At 33.8% G+C, this 18650-nt stretch overlaps 3 protein-coding genes and 2 long non-coding RNA genes across 8 annotated transcripts in view; 2 read left to right on the forward strand and 3 right to left on the reverse strand.

Annotated features, from left to right (window-relative positions):
• The window catches only part of LOC117235909 (ras-responsive element-binding protein 1), a 104883-nt gene extending 103816 nt beyond the window's left edge, over window positions 1-1067 (forward strand). For both annotated transcript variants that reach the window (XM_033498378.1, XM_033498379.1), the window contains one exon: window positions 185-1067. In XM_033498378.1, coding sequence (XP_033354269.1) covers window positions 185-751 — 567 coding nt within the window. In that variant the 3' untranslated portion in view covers window positions 752-1067. The remainder of the gene's footprint in view (window positions 1-184) is intronic.
• Window positions 1068-4171: 3104 nt separating this feature from the next.
• On the reverse strand, window positions 4172-9236 carry LOC117235884 (NAD-dependent protein deacetylase Sirt6). Its single transcript, XM_033498336.1, has 7 exons — window positions 8516-9236; window positions 8245-8372; window positions 7059-7177; window positions 6853-6976; window positions 6588-6761; window positions 6101-6224; window positions 4172-5924 (listed from the first exon to the last, which is right to left on the reverse strand). The coding sequence occupies exons 1-7, from the start codon at window positions 8579-8581 to the stop codon at window positions 5436-5438; spliced, it is 1224 nt and encodes a 407-aa protein (XP_033354227.1). The 5' UTR covers window positions 8582-9236; the 3' UTR covers window positions 4172-5435.
• LOC117235885 (beta-1,3-galactosyltransferase 5) lies at window positions 8369-16922 on the forward strand. Of its 3 annotated transcripts, none has more exons than XM_033498340.1 (3): window positions 8369-8496; window positions 15405-15998; window positions 16359-16922. In XM_033498340.1, exons 2-3 carry the CDS (start codon window positions 15443-15445, stop codon window positions 16871-16873), a joined length of 1071 nt encoding a protein of 356 aa, XP_033354231.1. In that variant the 5' UTR covers window positions 8369-8496; window positions 15405-15442; the 3' UTR covers window positions 16874-16922. The 3 variants fall into 3 exon arrangements, with proteins under 3 accessions (XP_033354231.1, XP_033354228.1, XP_033354229.1); XM_033498337.1 differs by lacking the exon at window positions 8369-8496 and adding an exon at window positions 10177-10641; XM_033498338.1 differs by lacking the exon at window positions 8369-8496 and adding an exon at window positions 10177-10634.
• On the reverse strand, window positions 10260-12903 carry LOC117235886. The gene is made up of 2 exons (XR_004493744.1): window positions 12488-12903; window positions 10260-10851 (listed from the first exon to the last, which is right to left on the reverse strand). It is a non-coding gene; the product is annotated as an uncharacterized LOC117235886 (long non-coding RNA).
• LOC117235887 lies at window positions 14215-15186 on the reverse strand. The gene is made up of 2 exons (XR_004493745.1): window positions 15033-15186; window positions 14215-14896 (listed from the first exon to the last, which is right to left on the reverse strand). It is a non-coding gene; the product is annotated as an uncharacterized LOC117235887 (long non-coding RNA).
• Window positions 16923-18650: the final 1728 nt, after the last annotated feature.

Raw genomic sequence — 18650 nt, forward strand, 5'->3', positions numbered from 1 at the left:
AGAGCGTAAATAAGTTGTGAATATCATTCGTAGATAGAACTACTTTACCTTAAGATCAAGTCTATTTATGGTTAACTTACGCTCTATATCAAGTCTATTGCAAGTAGCGTTATTTCGTAACAGATGACTGATTAACCAAACATGCGAACTGCAACTAAAATAATTAATTTCTTATTACTTCCAGGTTGTATGTGCATTCTGTATGAGGCGGTTCTGGTCTGCAGAGGATCTACGGCGCCATATGAGAACACACACCGGAGAACGACCTTTCTCCTGCGATATATGCTGCAGGAGATTCACCTTGAAACATAGTATGCTGCGGCACAGAAAGAAGCACGAGTCCATTGATTCTACCATGTATGTTGGTACAAGCGGAGATGAAGAAAATTCACCTGCACAGCCACCTACGATCACACCACGAAGTCAACAGCAGCAACAAATTCTGGTGACAGCCAACAACGCAAATTCCCGTATTCAAGACAGAATCTCTTTACCAACTGTTACTCCAGTCGCGACCGGTGATGCAGCCCCGAGTGGATTAATAAGATTCAATCCATACGAGAAATTAACCACTCTGACAGGAAAATTGGCCAGTATTCCATCAAACGCAAATCCAGATGCAGAGAGCACGGATAATGATTTGATCTCGAACCTGCTGGGAATAAGAGACAAGAGTTTCATCGACAGAGTACTACAGGCATCCGCTGATGACGCCGCCAAGTTATTAGGAGTAAAGCGTAGCCATGAGTGAAGTAGAATCAGCTGTTGCTTTTTTTGGACATTTCACGATCGTGCCTTAGGTTCCTCCCCCATTTACGTGTATGAAAGTCAATCGATAAGTTGATCTTTGTATAATAGAGATAGTGTAAGTAGGTACTTATTTGAGAAACAAAAGTGTGCATGCGTGTTAATAAGTATGATAAATTGATAAATATTGTTAAAAATTGAGTTTTGATTTTCTTTTAGCCCTTTTTAATTGTTATTTACTTGATAGTTAATTTAATTAACAAAAATTTGTTGAAAAAATGAAGAAATACAACAATATATCAATGTTTTTTATATAGCAATACTTATTGTAGTAATTCATTTTTGCGTGACTACAAAAGTATTGTAGTCATTTCTTACATATGTTACAATTCACTCGATATATCGATGGTTTCATAAGATTTCCAGATAATTCGAGTGAATTGGACATCTTTTCAAATAAACGCACTCTCTATTATTGGTTATTTTTATTGAACATCAGACTGACTGTTTAAAATATCATCTTACAAAATATTCATCATGTTCCAGAAGAAGAAATTTAATAAACACAAGACCTTTTATCTTAATTTCACACATTTTTATAATTTGACGTTAGTAAGTTTCTTTTTCCTTTAACAAACATGAATTGTTTGATGATATTTTTAAACTATAACTGACGTCATCGATGTCGATAAAAATATACCTTTCAAATTACATGAAATTAAATCTATGATTATATTGTGGGTGAATTTCGATGATTTTTAACAACATAAGCGAATTAAGGGCCTATTTCAATAAAATTTCATCAAATTGTCATGCTTTGTTCGAGTCAAGAGAAATGACAAAAACAAAAAAGAGAATTGACAAAAACAACGCAAAGCCACTTTCGCTTATATTCGCGTCAATTAAGTACCTACTTTCCTCTTTTTTTTTTTTCTATCTTCTCTTTCTTCTAATCTCTCGCGCCCACACGAAACATGGGCTAAAATATTTCCGCGTATCTCTCTCTATTATGTACATATTATAACCACAAATACGTGTGAATCACACGTTTCTAATAAGCTTACACGTTTCTCTAAGAGCTAGCGTTGTATATTAAAAGGGCACGATTAAGCTTTGTCAATACAAAGTCGTGTCAAAACAAAAGATTTATGGCCCTGGTCAGGAATGGAACAAGAGAACGTCACGGAGCATATATTTAATCGGTGACTTTCTCTTCATTAATCGAGCGAGCCGTACTAAAACCCAAAGATACATTTTACACAACGAATTAAGTTAGCCATATAATACGTACTTCTATTTATTGTTTGTCACGTACCTAAAACCGAGATTCACTAAATGGAAAGTTTTCCTTGTCAGCAATGTACTTGTTTTTTGCTGAAGGAAAAGGTGTCTCGAAACGCGAATCGAAAACTGAGACAACCGAAAGAGATTGAAAAGTCGCGTTCGATTTATTGATCGTAGAGTCCGGACCGCGAAGCCCAGTCGGTAAGATAGCATACGTTCTTCTCGGTAGACGTCATGCAAGTCGAAGAACGCGATTCAATAATATGCAAGTAGAGCAATATAGAAAAGAAAGTTTATCGTATATAATTATATAAATAAATAAATATATATATGTAATATCGATTTCTATTCCGTCGGATAAATGATTACTGTACATAGATAGTCTAACTAAACATTTCGATAGGTCTATGTTCCACGTCGTATCGTGCATAGTCCTCGTTCGTTCGAGTCCCCTAGGAACCGAGAGGACAATGTTTAAAAAAAATGCAATTATACCAAATAGTCGGCTTCGATTCTGATGTCGGTTATCGGCCTTCTCGGTGGACGCCAGAAATACAAGTCGAACCAATCGATAAAACATTTGTATCTTCTAATCGTATTACTTCTTTCCTTCTTCCTCTCCTATTTTCTTTCCGCGGTGTTCTGCTTCCGATATAATTTTCCATTCTTGCCTTTTGTCATTCATTACATGATCTCTTTTATGCATACATTTGTGAATGTATAAACATGCAGGTTTATACTTCTTTTTCATCATCTTCCTCTTCCTTTCTTATCAATCTTCACTTTTATCTCTTTCTCTTTCCCTTCTTAAAGCTCACCGTATTTATCCTTCTTTAGCGAGAAAGGCTGCTTGCGAATCGATGTCTGCGCTCGTCGAAAGTCGGCCGTTTGCAAACTTATTCGGGGTGTTTTCCGTTTCCTTTCAAGTTCCGTCAATAGCACTTAGATTCTTCTTCGACACATATGTTATATATGTACTGCGTGGAACGTGTATAGTTTGAAAATTTTATTCCATAAATTATAGATCTCGATGGAAAAATCTTAAGATCCATCGATAATTTCGTTCGCGCAGTACATGTATAAAAAAGAAGACTTCTCTGCTTTGACTATTGATACGTAGCAACTCGTGACGTCGAATTTCAAGGAATCCCCTATTCGACTAAATATAAATGGGATAACCGCTATGCTAATGTTAAGGTTAAGGATGTCAACGGTTACGATTTAAACATAGATGTGTCCAATGGGAATTAACAAATTCCTAAGTATATACATACAGATATATAAACTATAAATGTGTAAATATAGAGATACTGAAAATGTTAATATCTATGCTCGAAGCATAAATTATCGATAAAAGAATCTGTGAAAGCTTGTATAATTATTACAATAATGTATATTTATTACAAAATATCGGAATATTTTTTTTATTAATATTACGAAAATCAAAACGTAACGTTAGCTTTTATGCTTTGTAGTCACGGAAAACAGCCCTAGTAATTTACTCTGAATCGGTGTTTCTTTGTTAATATAAGAAAAATCTTTTAATACATTCAAAGATATAATATAAAACAATTCCTCAAAAAGAATTATTATCTGTTAATTTTAATTTTATTTTATATAATGTTATTGACGAAACGATTTGCATCGTTAATGTTTTTGAACATGCGGTTTCACGTAATCTCATGTATGTATATGAATTCAATATTATTTGGAAAATGTTTGAAACAATAAAAAAGAAAAACGCTAGTGCAAAAAAGGACTAGTTGACATAAAAAGAACGGGAGACGCTGTTTCAGATCTCAAAAATATTTCCACGTCGATGTAGCGCAGCGCAACGTGACGGTGAAGTCTACGCAAAAAAAATATAAAATATGTAAACGAAAAAGATCTATTTATTAAAGAGGCGAAATGTATTTAAATCTTTGGAGTGATGTTTTTTCTTAATTCGTTTAAAATGAATTATGCTATAAAGTAATTATTGTAGCGCACGTGTAAGTATATGATTATCTTGTATCCTTGTTTAAACTTTGCTTATGAATAAGAATATACCATATCAAGATGAAAAATTAAACATTTCCTTTTCCTTATTTTAATTCCCAAATTATCAAAAATAGAATAGGAAATAGTGATCATACAAAAATCCCTTTCCACAATTTTATTTCCCGTCGAATGCTATAATATTTCACTAATAGTAACGTCCAGTAAATAATATCAATTAAAGTAATAAATTATTAGGAGCAACCAAGCATATATATCACTATTTACATATAAATATTACACATTTCACTAATCTGCGTTCTACTATAAAACGCTATCGACAAAATAGCGTCGAATGCCGATATAAGAAAGACTCGCTTGCATTTCCATACTTTATTTCTCATACTTTATCTCTCTCTCTCTCTCTCTTTCTTTCAAATTTTTGCACTTCCGCTTCTAAACTCGCTCGGGAGACATATTGTCGAGGGAGTAACATTCGCGGTCCCATTATCCGTTTCATTCTTTACCTACAAAACGCTTTTAGTCGTTCTATCACGATTATACAAACGTATGTGCGTTTAACAAGAGACACTTAACTATTAGATTCGATCAAACAACACCGAGGCTCGTATGGAGCTTTCTATTAAAAGATTTCAATCTTAAACGTTCAAAGTAGCAACGAGTATTTACTATTATTCCGGTGCAATTTTAAAACATCTGCGGATCTTCCGATAATCGCTTCGTGTATGGAAGATTTTTTTGGTCATGTTTCTTTTCATTTTCTGTGGAAAACACGAACAGTATTATACCTATAATATATATAGATATACGAATTAAACGCACTTGAACGTAACACGTTATAGCTGCGCTCTTTACGATCATTTCAAGATCCGTTTGAAGAAAGATCATCTCATGATCGACGCTGTACTACAAAATCTCTGTTCAACACCTTACAAACGATTCTAAATAAATCATCTTACGTACTTAACATTTAATGTATCGTAATGGAGAAAAACATGGTGTGCATGCATATACGTGTATGTCAGTAGAGTATGATACACATTAGATCACTTGGAAAAACTCTTGATTTTCTCTGATTAAGAAGAGAACTACTAGTAATGAAAAAGCGGACAGAACATGGAAGCGATTATGAAAGTACTACTACACATATTTACACGTATTGCAGCGCTTTCTGACTTGACGATAAAAGCGGTTTACCGGTTAATAAACTTATACTTTTACTTTTTTCTTACTTTTTTTTTGTTTTCTTTTGTCGTTTTCGTATAAACAAATCAATAGCACTTTTTTTTTAGGCATTCTTCACATACAGATAACATCCATTCTATATGCACTCGTAAATAAATTTAACAAAGACTGAAGATTAATAGGAGTATTAGGTCGCTGGATCACCACCTGCTTAAATCATGCTACAGTATGTCGTTCACTTCCAACCCAGGATCTGGCTGAGTCATGTTGTTCGCGGTGAAGTCGAACTGTTCTATGTCTTTTATCTCGTCCTCGATTTTCACCGCGTTATTGCTTATATCCTCTGGAACTACCGCGTTGTTGCAAACCTGATTTGCTGTGTTCATCGTATCCTCTGCTTTTATATCCTGTTTCATCATGAACGCTTGCTTCTTCGTTTTCGTCTCTCGTTTCGTATCAGTTCTTTCCCGCTCGTACATGAAGGTCTTCCGTTTCCTTCTCATCGGTTTGCACACCTTTTTGTACAACACGTTCATTTCTTTTATTCTGCTCGTTGGTATCGTCCAGTCCATTTCTTTGGACGTTGTGTCAGAATTACGTGTAGGATCCATTGTACTTTCGTACTCGGGTATCTCTAGTCCTAACTTTTTCATAACGCTGATCATTATTTCATCAACATTGCCATTGATAATTAAGTCTGCCTTTTTGTCCTAAAATAATATCCTTTGTTTTTTTAATTATGTTAATTTTTTACTCAAACGAGTATACTGACCACAGTATGCTATAGTAATTTACACAAATATATCATTAAATTAGTAACAGGTTAATTATTCAAAGTTTAGAGTAAAGACTTTGTTAGTAGTTTAAAGATAAAAAGTTGTCTTACATGTTTTGTGGATTGTAGATTACATATAACAAGACGACCTCCGTATTTTTTGGTGTACAGAGGTAAATTACCGCTCGGGATAATTTGAAGTGTCGTCCCAAGACATATACTTAAATCCGCGACACTGTAAACGTATATACTTTTATTAAATACATTTTTCCACAATAGCATTATCAAACCAAATAATTGTCGTAAATAATTCTTAACTAAAACCTGAGATATCAATATAGGATTTTTCAGATCAACGAATTGTTTTTACAAATCTTTTTAATACATCAACTGTTAGGCAATCTTCCTTTTATCTGTTCGCAAAAAATACCAAATTTTTCACATTAAATTATATTACAAAGTACGTTCACTTTATTACAATATTCTTATTGCCTGTTTAAAAACTTTTGCACAGTGCCTCGAGACTTATCTCTGTGATATGATGCAATATAAAAAAAATTAATATCTTTTATTTCATTAGAGGACTTTGCCGATTTACCTAGAGTGTAAGTCAGATAAAGATAGATCACTGTCTGGCAAGTTGTGTTCCCAATCGAGGATGGTGTCGTGCATGCGTCCACGGCACGGACGACCACCAATTTGCTCAGATCTACATACAGTGTCCAGGGACTTTTTTCCTACGCTTTTAGTTGCAAAATTCCGAATAAATTGCCTAGATGAACATTAACAAATGAAAGAAATAAAATATAATATTTTGCAAATTTGTAATTGTACAATGTAATTTTTGGGAAAAGAATACCAACCTTCCACATTTATCACATTGTTCGGTAAACATATTTCCATGCAATTCTGCAAGGTACTGTCTCTGTACTCCTGATCGAAGATGCAAGCCATCAATATTTTGACTTATAATAAATTTAACTTTTTCTGGAGGAAAAATAATATTGATCAGAAATTTTCTATGAAATGAAAGTATATAATTGCTCTGTATTATCATAATTGTACTCACTAGCATCTACTAATTTTTTCAATGCCATATGTGTTTTTGTAGGAATTGCTTCGTCAAAAGAAATGTTCATTGTAGGTTTCAAACCTTTCTGCTCTAATGTCCATACTCCGTTTGTACCTCTAAGAAACCATATACATAGTATATGGAAATTATTAGAAATATTCAATATATATATATATATCTATATGAGTCTCTCAGAAGCCAAACTGATCAACTTTATTTTTTGTCAATTTTTCAATTTCATTATCTAAGTAGATTATTAATCATTTTTCAAAAAGTAGATGACCTATTTTCACAAGTTAATTTATCAGAGAGATAACATGATAATAACAATAAATTCTAAAATATATATTAAAAGATAATGTTGTATCATCATCTCTTCCTACTTTCCAATTTATGGAGTTAATTAGTAGGGCTTGTGTGCGACTCATATATGAAATATAACATAAAAAGAAACAAAACATAATAGATATATAAAAAATAAAAAATATAATTGAACGTTAATTTCAATTAAATTATTATTTATCATAAAATTCATAATTTTTTACTTATGATAGAAAAGATAATGTATTTAAATTATAAAAAATGGCATATGTTATGGTGTGTGTGTGTATATATATATATATATATATGCGCGTATGTGTGTATGTAACATGTTACATATGTGTGTTACATATAACACACGCGCGCGCACACACACACACGCACACACACACAACATAAAGTAATATAATTACATTACGTACTATATATAGGATAAAAGAATAATTATTTATTTAAAAAATTAATTCATAATTTTTTCGTAAAATAAAAAAAAAAGATAATTATTAGAATTATTAGCTATCATTCTATCTCTGCATTTATTTCGGAAAACTTGAGTTAATTCGATGGTTTCTGCTCGATTTCATAAGTTAATCAGCGTTTTGGGATAGATCACGGTGAGGCATTGTCGCACGCAACAATGGTGGACGCGTCGATTCGAAAGGAAATATTTCGGGCTGTTTCTTCGCCGCTTCCGTTATTCCCGCTCGATTAATTTAAAAGAATTGGCCCAGTGGCGCTTTCGAACGCATAAGCAGAGAATCGGAATTACGGGAGAGCCGATCGGGAGCTGCTCGGGGAGAGGGGATGAAAGTAGTTAGAAGTAGGGTGGGGATTCGAGCGAAAAATTACAAATGATAATCACCGAAAATCCGGAATGCCCGCAGCAGTGCTGATGCCGGCGCCGGTGTGAACGACTACGTGCCGTGCCGCCTGTATCCAATCGGCTAGAAGGCCGCACTTCAGTCGCAACGCCTCAACGCTGTCGTATCTCTATAAAAAAAAAGGAAGGAAAGAGAAGGAAATAAAAAAAAGGCGATAGTTAAGTTTTCACACATCGGGTGGGCGAACGATTGGAAATCGTCGCGGATGGCCGACTCCCGCCAAACGGGCGATGGTGAATAAACGGTTTTTACCTCTTCCAGGCCCAGCACTCCTTTGTTTTCGTACTGCGAGAGACCGTCCGCGTAGCTGCATGACATTTTTGCTCGCGCGTTATCGCTCAACAAATTATTCGACTCCGAAAACCCTCGACTACGACGCTAACAATGGCTCGATCGTGTTTTTTATTAGACGAAAACTGGCATTTCGTGCACGATATCAACGGTTTCCCATGTGTCGGACGACACGTAAACAATTTGTAAGTTAATGACCGCGTGCTGTTATGTTTATACGCTACGAATGACGATAAGTGATAGGAAACTCGAGATCCACCGAGAACGCATTCTGTTTTATAGACTGCACTGCATGCAATGAAATGGCACTTGAACAGAAAGAAGATAATAAACGTGCAACGCATGCGCAGGATGCGCCCCAGGGAGAGGTGGCTATAGCGCTGCAGACGCTTGAGTTTCTCGCGTCCATTCAATTCATGCCGCCGACAATCAGCGCCATCTACAGCCACTCTTTGTTATTAAAATTCGTTCGCGGTAATATTTGAAACAATTAGTTGTTTAGTTGAAGAACTGTAAAGTGCGATATAAAGCGCGCGTTTTCGTTCTTCTTACCGCTTTCCTCTTCCTATCGATTCGCCCTGTAAAGTTTCCAGCGCTACTTTGTATCTGTGCTTTCGCTCAGCGTTTGACGTTTGAAGTATTTTAACATGAATTTTATAATAAATATTGGTACGATCCCCTATGATTTCACAAATTTTTCTATATAAATAAATTCTTATATTCTACTTAGTCTTAGATATCTTAGTCTTAAATATCGTTGTATAAAGTGAAATAAGTTAATATGTTTAAATAAAATAAGAGAAAGTGCCATTTTGAATATTTAGAAGTTGAACATTGGAAGTTTGGTACTCTTAGTCATTACAGTTTGCACAAAATTAATAAGAGGACTTTGATATGTAAAAGTTAAATGAAATATTATATCATAATTCATTCTTTTAACAATACTACTTAAAAAGATTCTAGGTCTAAAACAAATGACACGGTATACTCTTTCATGTTATCCAATTTATTCATAAATCTGTAAAGATACAAAAATAATTGATCGATTAAAAAATTTTATGAAATCTCATGCATTATTTGTATTATTTATCTTAACTAAATATACGTAAAATAATATACGTGTATTTAAATACAACAGGTCACAAAAATATTCGGATACTTACCACAGACAATTTTTATAAATACATTATATGCATTGTACGAAACTTTTTGAAATTTCATTAGCACTATAGTGAGACATAACTATCGTGAATATAATAGTAAAATTTGAAATTCAAAAGTATACATAGAGGCTATAACACATTTACTGCAAGCATGCGTTTAGTAAAACATTAGTATACAGCGTGAATAATAATTTTAATTATACAATTATGCACGGATTAGGATAAGGACACATATAATGTACAAGTACACGTGTCTTTTTAATACTATGTAGTCGAATATTGACAGATCAAGTGTATTAATACCAGTTCAAAATCATGATCTCTAATAAAAATTATATCAAAGAAATGAGAGAATCGATCACTTGAATTTCCCGCATTTGACACGATGCGCAAGGCCGACTGAAGAGGGTGCGCCCAATAGACGGCGCAGAGTCGTAGGGTGGGAACACCGTGTTCACCATCGACTCATGGCTCAAATGGACTTCGCTCTTTGGCCACGGCATCTCACTGTGGGTTTCATATCCTAGCTAATTTTTCTACACATGGTTCGATCTGTCTCGGTCGTATAGAGAGGCATACGATTAAACAAATAAAGAGGAAGGGAAAAATGAAGGGTGTCAGGAAAAAAAGGAACAGAGCTGTTGAACAATCCCAGATATCCACATTCTGTTGACGTTCACGTAGCTTTTCCTTTCGAGAACGCGCGTTTACGTTTTCTTGGCCCAATAGTGATATGCCAGCCGTTAAATACGACGTTGTCGTTAACGTTCATCTAGCATAACCTCAAACTCCCTGTGATTACATTATACTACGCTTCAGCGACGTCGAGGCATTAATGTCAACTGTGCCGAATGTGTAAGACAAGATTTCTAACTGGGCGACAGATGCTGCGAAGTCTTCATTGCTCTTTATCGCACGTAAGTTGTAAGTATAATTTTTCTGCTTTTTTTCCGTTGGGTCGGGTCGGGTTACACATTTGCTATTTTTCGGTACTGTGGCATGATGCTTTTGTTTTCGTTTCTCGATAGAAGCGTTTAGGCGATAGTAGTGTTTGAGGATGATGCGTATGTTGCACGATTAACAAAAGCTTCTTTTTGTTTCATGTACATTCTTATGAGAAGATGAATTATCACTCTAAAAGAAAACAATATATGTATATTAGAAATTGATTAAATGATATTATAGTAACATAATAAATTATATATTACAGTATATCCTTGTTTTATATATAGGGTGTCCCTATTTTTTCCCGTAAAATGACACCAGCATATTCTAAGAGTAAAAATAAGAGAAAAATGTTATATACACATAGGCTTAAAAATGCTTTCTTCTTTCTTAAAAAATTATGACAAAAACAGTTACGGTTTTCATTATCGATACACTATAAGAATAGAAGAATAGATAGATAAGAATAGATGTCATTAAGATGGAACTACATAAATCACCAATTTGTTCATATACTCCATTGAACGAAAACTAGTCTGTTATTTTGAATCTTTGTTATAATTTTTTAATAAAGCATATTTGAATCTATGTTTATATAACATTTTTCTTTTATTTTTAATCGTAGAATATGATACTAGCATTTTGCGAAAAGAGGTAGAAATATCCTGCATATTCTCATGACAAGAAAGTTAGCTTCCTGAAAAAGATAATATATTAAACGATTTACTTAGAAATTTATATTTAGAATATAATGCGTATATTAATATTCTATAAATTTGACAATTATAATAGAAATATTTAATAATTATATCATATATATTATATTAAAAACGATATATATTAAAAAGATATTTGTCTAGAAATAAAAATTTCGAACTTTATTATTTATAGAAATATTTAAACTTGCGAAATTGATAAGGGAAATTATGTATGTACATTGTTTCATAAATTATCTATCTAATTGTCGAGGCCCGAGGTGTGTAACAAGTAACAAGTTTCTCTGTGACTTATTAATGAAGCATGTAAAGCAACCAGCTTTGTAATGTTTCCTTTGTTTCGAGGAAACAGAGATGAGGATCTTTAGAAAACAAAACGTGTTTATACTATAATATTATTTTGCAATACAATAAGTTTCAAACGTTTTCGGAATATCAAAAGTGAAGGTTCTGGAATGTTGATTTTTTCACAGCACTTTCTAAACGCTGCATAATTTAGCACGGTTTACAGTAATATGGTGTTTAAATTTGTTCACAAAAATATTTGTAGTAATTTTCCTTTCAATCTCTAAAAGTTACAGATAATTAACAACTTATAAAAAGTTAATTAAAACGTTGGTAATATGAATTTTATTTACTCAACATAAAAATGTTCTGTATTTAAAATAAAAAATTTATGTAATTAAAATAGTAAAGTCAATATAATAATTCTCTGCATTTGTTATGATATCATAAGTGCGGAATTATTTATTTTGAAGTTGGTAATCATGTAATGAAAGCTAATCTCGGGTGAAAGGTTATCACCCGTTATAAGTTACCCTTAACAGTAATCATTTGCATTAAAATTCCTCGAAACAATGAAATATGTAGTACGTACATCACACACATACGCGCGCGCGCGCACATACAAAGTAATATATACGTGTGTATACATTACTGTGCGTGTGTACATTACTTTAAAAAATAAATAAATATATATATTACTCTTTCACATGCACAAAATTATGTTTTTCACACTTGACTTATTATCATGTGTATTGATCTCGTTTAATACGAACATTAGTAGCCAAAGAATGGAATTTATATGTAACAAGTTTTTTGGTACTTACACGAATATTTATGTATCGATTAAATAAGTCGTGACGCAATTGCTATGTTCTTTCCTATGCAACGGAGTGTCCCATATACTTTCCAAGATCTAGTGATCTAGGATGTCTATGAAGTAACGAAAGGCTGCCAGCCTTATTTTTATATTTCCATATAAAAGAGATAAAAAAATTATTTTGAGTCGCACTGAGTGCATCGAAAATACACTGATTTTATATGAAAAAATAATGTAGAACCTGAACAAGATGTTTTAGGCTTTGAGGATCGTTGAACACTGCCACGTCGACCGAATGGCCGATATATCCATGCGATAAGAGCTGTAATTTTTTGATAAATAGCCGGTGTCACCAGCTATTATTCCTACATTACAGAAAACAATTCATTAAAGAACGTTATGTTTAGAAATCGAACGAGAATGTCGACAGAAGAGTTTTGAAAATTTTGAACTGGAAAAAATGGCTTCCGAAGGGAAGAATACTTTTTATCTATAAGAAAAATATCGTTATTATCTTTTCATCAAATTTTATATAGTTCAATGATTAAATAATATGTAATAATTTTTGCATTACATATTACTTTGAAGTAATTATTGAATGATAAAGGGATATAAATAAACCAAATGGGAACGTTACTGGGTTGAAGTTCCGAAGGGCCCCGGTAACCTATCGACTCGAAATTTGATGGCGGTGGTGGACCCCAAATATAAAATATTAAACATTTTTTAGACATTTAGAAATGTATACATTGAATTCTGTCTGTACAGACGTTATTAATACAGCCGTCGTTGCTGTAGTAGTCATCGCCGTGAACTCTTAAGTAGGCGATGATACAGCAGCAATATCCGCCTCAGTATCTATAGGGTGTTTCACGTAAAATAGATCACTGTAACTTCAGCCGCACAAAGGATGTTTTATATTTTATTTAATTATTCCTTAAAGTGTTTAAGCTATCAAATGCTGGATTAACATTAGTATTAACCTAAGCCAGCTTGAAAACTAAAGCGGAATGGCGAAATATTTTGCGTATAACTCGAAAACTAAGGCCAACCATTGGTTACATGTATAGGAAAAAGTTGTTCAAAATATAAAATTTCTCGACATATTTTGAGATCACCGAAATTGGCAAAGTAGCCTTTCGACAGGAAAAATATATAGCTTAGTCCTAACCGATATTACTCGTACTTTTCTATCTCCATCCGGACAGTATCCGGTACGGTATCCAAAATTACACTAAGTACGGTGTAACCCAATATTTTTTGGCCAGCGAAATTAAGATGTAAATATAACGTAGCTTAAAAAGAAGTGGCCGGGTTGTAAGTGGAACACCCCATAGATACCAAAGCCGATATCACTATTGCATCATTGGCTGCTCGACAGTCGACGGCGATGGTGACGTTATTTCAGTAATGACGCTTGCATTAGTAACATCAGTATAGACAGGATTTAATGTACAGTACTGCAAGTTCTGTATCAATATCTTGGAAATATATCAATAAATAAATACCAGAAACTAAAATTTTATATTTGCGGCTCACACTCTCCTGCTCCCCTTTCATCAAGCCTCCTCAAATTTCATGTCTATCGGCCACCAGGGCCTTTCGAAACTGAAATTAATCTATACGTTTTTAAACAAATGCTATAACCTCGGAGAGGCTATATTTGAAACATAGACTTTTAAACTGTTCACGGTCATGGGAGGATGGAAATTATTCAAAGGGATAATACCTAACTCGCCTATACCTTCCTGTGCATTATTAACAGAACAAATACAAGATGTGCCAAAAGTTTTTAAATGAAATTATAGTTATATAATCACGTATGAGATATCTCTGTCATTAAATTGTATAAAAATTAAATTGTCTACAGATACAACGAGCAAAACATAACACGTTACACAAGTTACACATATCAAATAATTGTCACATTTTTATCTATATTAATCTCAAGTATCAGTTATCACTGATATGGTATCATACAGGATCACCAACTTATGTACAAAAATATACAAACTATATTTTATATATAGCTAGTTATAACATTTCCTGTCAGAAATCCTGTGAAAAATCAAAGATAATTTATCGACGTGAGCACCGTGTCAGTCGTCCGTAAGAGATTGTAGAATATACACGTACATTTAAATCGTTCACTTATAATTCATCTGGTATGCACTTTCATTTAGTTTTATTATAGTTTCGCCTCCTTCAAATGTTCAACTGGCCGCAAACTCTTTTGCCATTTATCAGTGAATGTTATTAGCGATCTAAGTTCGACGTTAGTTCAAGGTACACCTAAAATATCGATAATTGGCTGTCTTTCATCCAGCTGGAAGCATACCAACTCAAAAGTCTACGCGTTTCAACGTTCATTCTTGTTGAATTGATATTTAGGTATTGATCTTTAATTTGTCAATCTCTGGAAAATTAAACAATCTTATTATTTTGTATTATCGCTACTTGTATTGTAATATTCAAGACATGATCGACTATTAAAAGTATATGAACAAGGTGAGATACAATATTGAAGATTATAGCAGTGAGTTGTGACGAACATGTTCTTCACAAACGAAATCACTGTTGTATATACTCCTCAACTTATATATCTACAGCTTGAACCGTCCACTTCAGGAGTTCACGAACATTCCCGTTATTATCTATGAAAGAAATATTATAGAGCATATAATCGTGATTCATATATATGAAAATAAAATGTATAGAACCTGATAAAAAAACGCTTTATTGAAAATTTCCAGAACAAGTGCTCACATCTTGAGAAGCAAGAGTTGCCTGACCTTTATAGACTTTTCTTTCATTTTCTTGAAATGTGTAGAAAATACGATACCAAAGTTTGTTCACCTATTTACGAAACACTCTTATCAAAATGACGAATAAAAAAATCTAACGCAAGTGTTTATCTTCTTCAGCCGGACTTAGACGTGTATGATGTAAGGGACTCGTTAGTATGCTGGATAAGCGGCGACTCCATGCCTCCGGTACGTCGCCTTACACTCTGATTTTCGTGGTCGCCTTGGCACTGACTGGATGCTTCTCCTTCTGGCTTCACATCGACAGCTCCGGTTCACCGACGCCGTACAGCAGCGGCGCGTCGGCACCGGGATATCTGCTAATCCTTCCCGGAAACGTGACGCTCTCCCCGCAACCGTATTTACTGCACGAACTTTCGTTCGGTGACAAATCCACCTTGATCGACATAAAGGACTTCCGGTTCACGATCAACAATGACCCGTGCAACCGGACGCACCCGTTGCTGCTGATGCTGGTTCATTCGGCTCCCGAAAACTTTGTTAAGAGAAACGTGGTCAGGGAGACATGGGGCCAGCAATCTCCGGAGGTGGCGCTCCTCTTCTTCGTCGGCTCGTCTGATGGATATCAGACGATGCTGGAAGAGGAGAATAGAAAATTCAAAGATTTGATACAAGGCAACTTTCTCGATGCCTACAGAAACATGACTTACAAGCATGTGATGGCATTGAAGTGGGCTACGTATCATTGTCCAAGTAAGTTTTTGTGTGATATTTTGAATAATTCTTTAATCCATTAAATATAGCGGAATTCTTTTCTTTTATTGCCAGATGATATTTCGTTAATTCTTTCATAGCCGATGATAAACGTATGTTTATTATCAGGTATTCTTAAGAAAGATTTCTTAATATTATCAAATATGCCTAGAACTTGCAATATCTTCAAACAATGATGGAATTCCAAGATTATTTTGAATATTATTCCAATAGGAGAAAGAACTGTTATGGGCAAATCTATAATTGTAAATTTCTGTGATAAATATGAATTTATTACGGAAATATATTCTTTATAAATGTGAATTTTCTGAAAGATGTTCCTTTTCTTTACCGTTTCAGGTGCCAAATATATATTAAAATTAGACGATGATGTTTTTGTTCATATACCTGCCATGCTGGATTTCTTGACACGTGATTTATCGCCATGGGGAGCCAGACGATTGATCCTGTGCGATCTTCTACCCACGGGTACCGTGAAGAGATCCTGGCGTTCCAAATGGAGAGTCTCCCCTCGAGAATACCCTGGCAGACACTATCCTGCGTATTGTGCCGGATGGGCTATACTCTACTCTCCCGATAGCGTATTTCTTTTGTATCGTGAGGCACAGAAAGAGCCATATTTCTGGATCGACGATGTTCATATTACCGGGACGTTAGCTAGGAAAGTAAATTTAACACAAACCTCTCTGCATTACTTGGTGCTAACTAACGAGAATATGCAGGACCTTCTATCAAATCCAAATTCTCGTAGGGAGTTTCTGTTCGGACCTCCAAACCTTACTGAAAACGAGATAAGAGCCTTACAGAGCTTGGTCACTAAACCACGGCCTAGCAGCGAAAGCCTAGTGAACTGAAACATTTCGAATGAGCGAAAGACATTTATGCATCTGTGATCATTTTTATCCTCAAGATAATTTTTCAGATGAAAAAGCGTCGTCGCGATTTAAAATTCTTTCATTTGCCTATCCCCAGTAACCTTTAGATATAAACAAGGGTTAAAAATTAATTCTCAAACGAAATATTTCGATTATTAAATTTTATTAACAATAAGGCAGATGCATAAATCTTTTTCTTATTTAATACAACAAAAAATTTCTCTGGTACTTGATATTTTGCACACTTTTCCTGCATTTCAATTCTCTACGGATATAATTCTCTTCGTGAGTGTTCAATTTTTTGCACAGTATTTTTACAGTATTATACTTCGTTGCAAGGGAAATTTTTTCTAAATATCGAATCATATATTTCGGAATAATATAATATTTTTTTATTGTGGTTGGCTTTTCCATAATGATACTATAAAAGTAATATTATAATTTCTTTCGTAATTTTATATCTGTGTGACGGCTATCTTACGGCTATATTACGTAATCAACGTTTCAATAAAATTCTTAAAAGCGTGTCTGATTTGATGAAGCGCATCACAATCAACGCACAATGATTTGTATATTCCTTGTTTGGTGTTGTATATCCGACTAATTTAATTAATACTATCTGACTAATTAATTAAAAATGATCAAGCGATGCATATCATATTAACATCGCATAATGAAATTTTCCTTTTTGTGAATCAACTGATGCAAAAACAAATGTATTATAATCCCAAGATTATAGGGCCAGAAAACGATCGAGGAATAAAAACAAATTTATAGATATTCAATTCAAAATTTAAGATATCAAATTGTTATATAAAATCTGATTATATAAAATGAGATTATTAGGTACCAATAAGTAAAACCCCAAATCAAGGGTCCATTCGCGAGTTAGGAGGGCTTAAAAACTGGAAATTCTTGTTCTTGTAACGCGAATCGTTTATCTGACGATTCGAATGAAATTCTAATTTTCAGCTCCTTGAATGATTAGCGAAAACATGGATCTTGAACCTACACGCACCTTTCTTTCTATCAATTTTCATATTTATCGATGATGCAATATACCTCAGTATACGTATGTACACACACACACACACACACACACACATATGTTATAATTATATTCAGTTGGTTTGCTAGGAGAGTAATACAATTGAAAATATTATATTTTTCAAGCAATATGTTTTATATAAAAAGTTTCCCATTAAAAATTGCAATTGACAATAATATATTTTTCAGGAAATCTATTTAATATAGGTTTCAAATTGGAAATTATTAATTACTTAACTATTTAACAATGAAATCGTTTTATAATTAACGGCAGTGTTTGGAATCTTGTTCATTTATTAGCTTAATCTCCAAATCTGTAGTTTTGGTATTTCCTAAATTCAATTTTGGGCTAACTTCAACTAATTGATTATGCTCGCGTGTAACTATTTCTTCTAGTTTCATCACCCTGGACGTTTTGCCAGCTAAGTTCTCTTGTTTTGGCTACTGATTCTCTATATCGCATTTGAAATATCCTGAGTTTGTGTAATGTTGCATTATCTCAAGTTCACATTCTATCTTTTGCAACCTTGAGCTCATTTCATTGTTAGTACCCAATTGTATAGTACACAATTCTGTAATTTTAGCAGTTTGTGCTTCTGTATGTTTATACAATTATGCAACTTTTTCCCTCCCTGCATTCTGCCATTTACGTTTAGCACCTATAGATAATAAATTACAAGAAAGATTTTACGTTCTGGGTATATATTAT

Source organism: Bombus vosnesenskii, unplaced genomic scaffold, assembly GCF_011952255.1.
Source record: "Bombus vosnesenskii isolate JDL3184/JDL3185 unplaced genomic scaffold, Bvos_JDL3184-5_v1.1 scf7180000013334, whole genome shotgun sequence".
In the NCBI taxonomy this organism is placed as follows: domain Eukaryota; kingdom Metazoa; phylum Arthropoda; class Insecta; order Hymenoptera; family Apidae; genus Bombus; species Bombus vosnesenskii.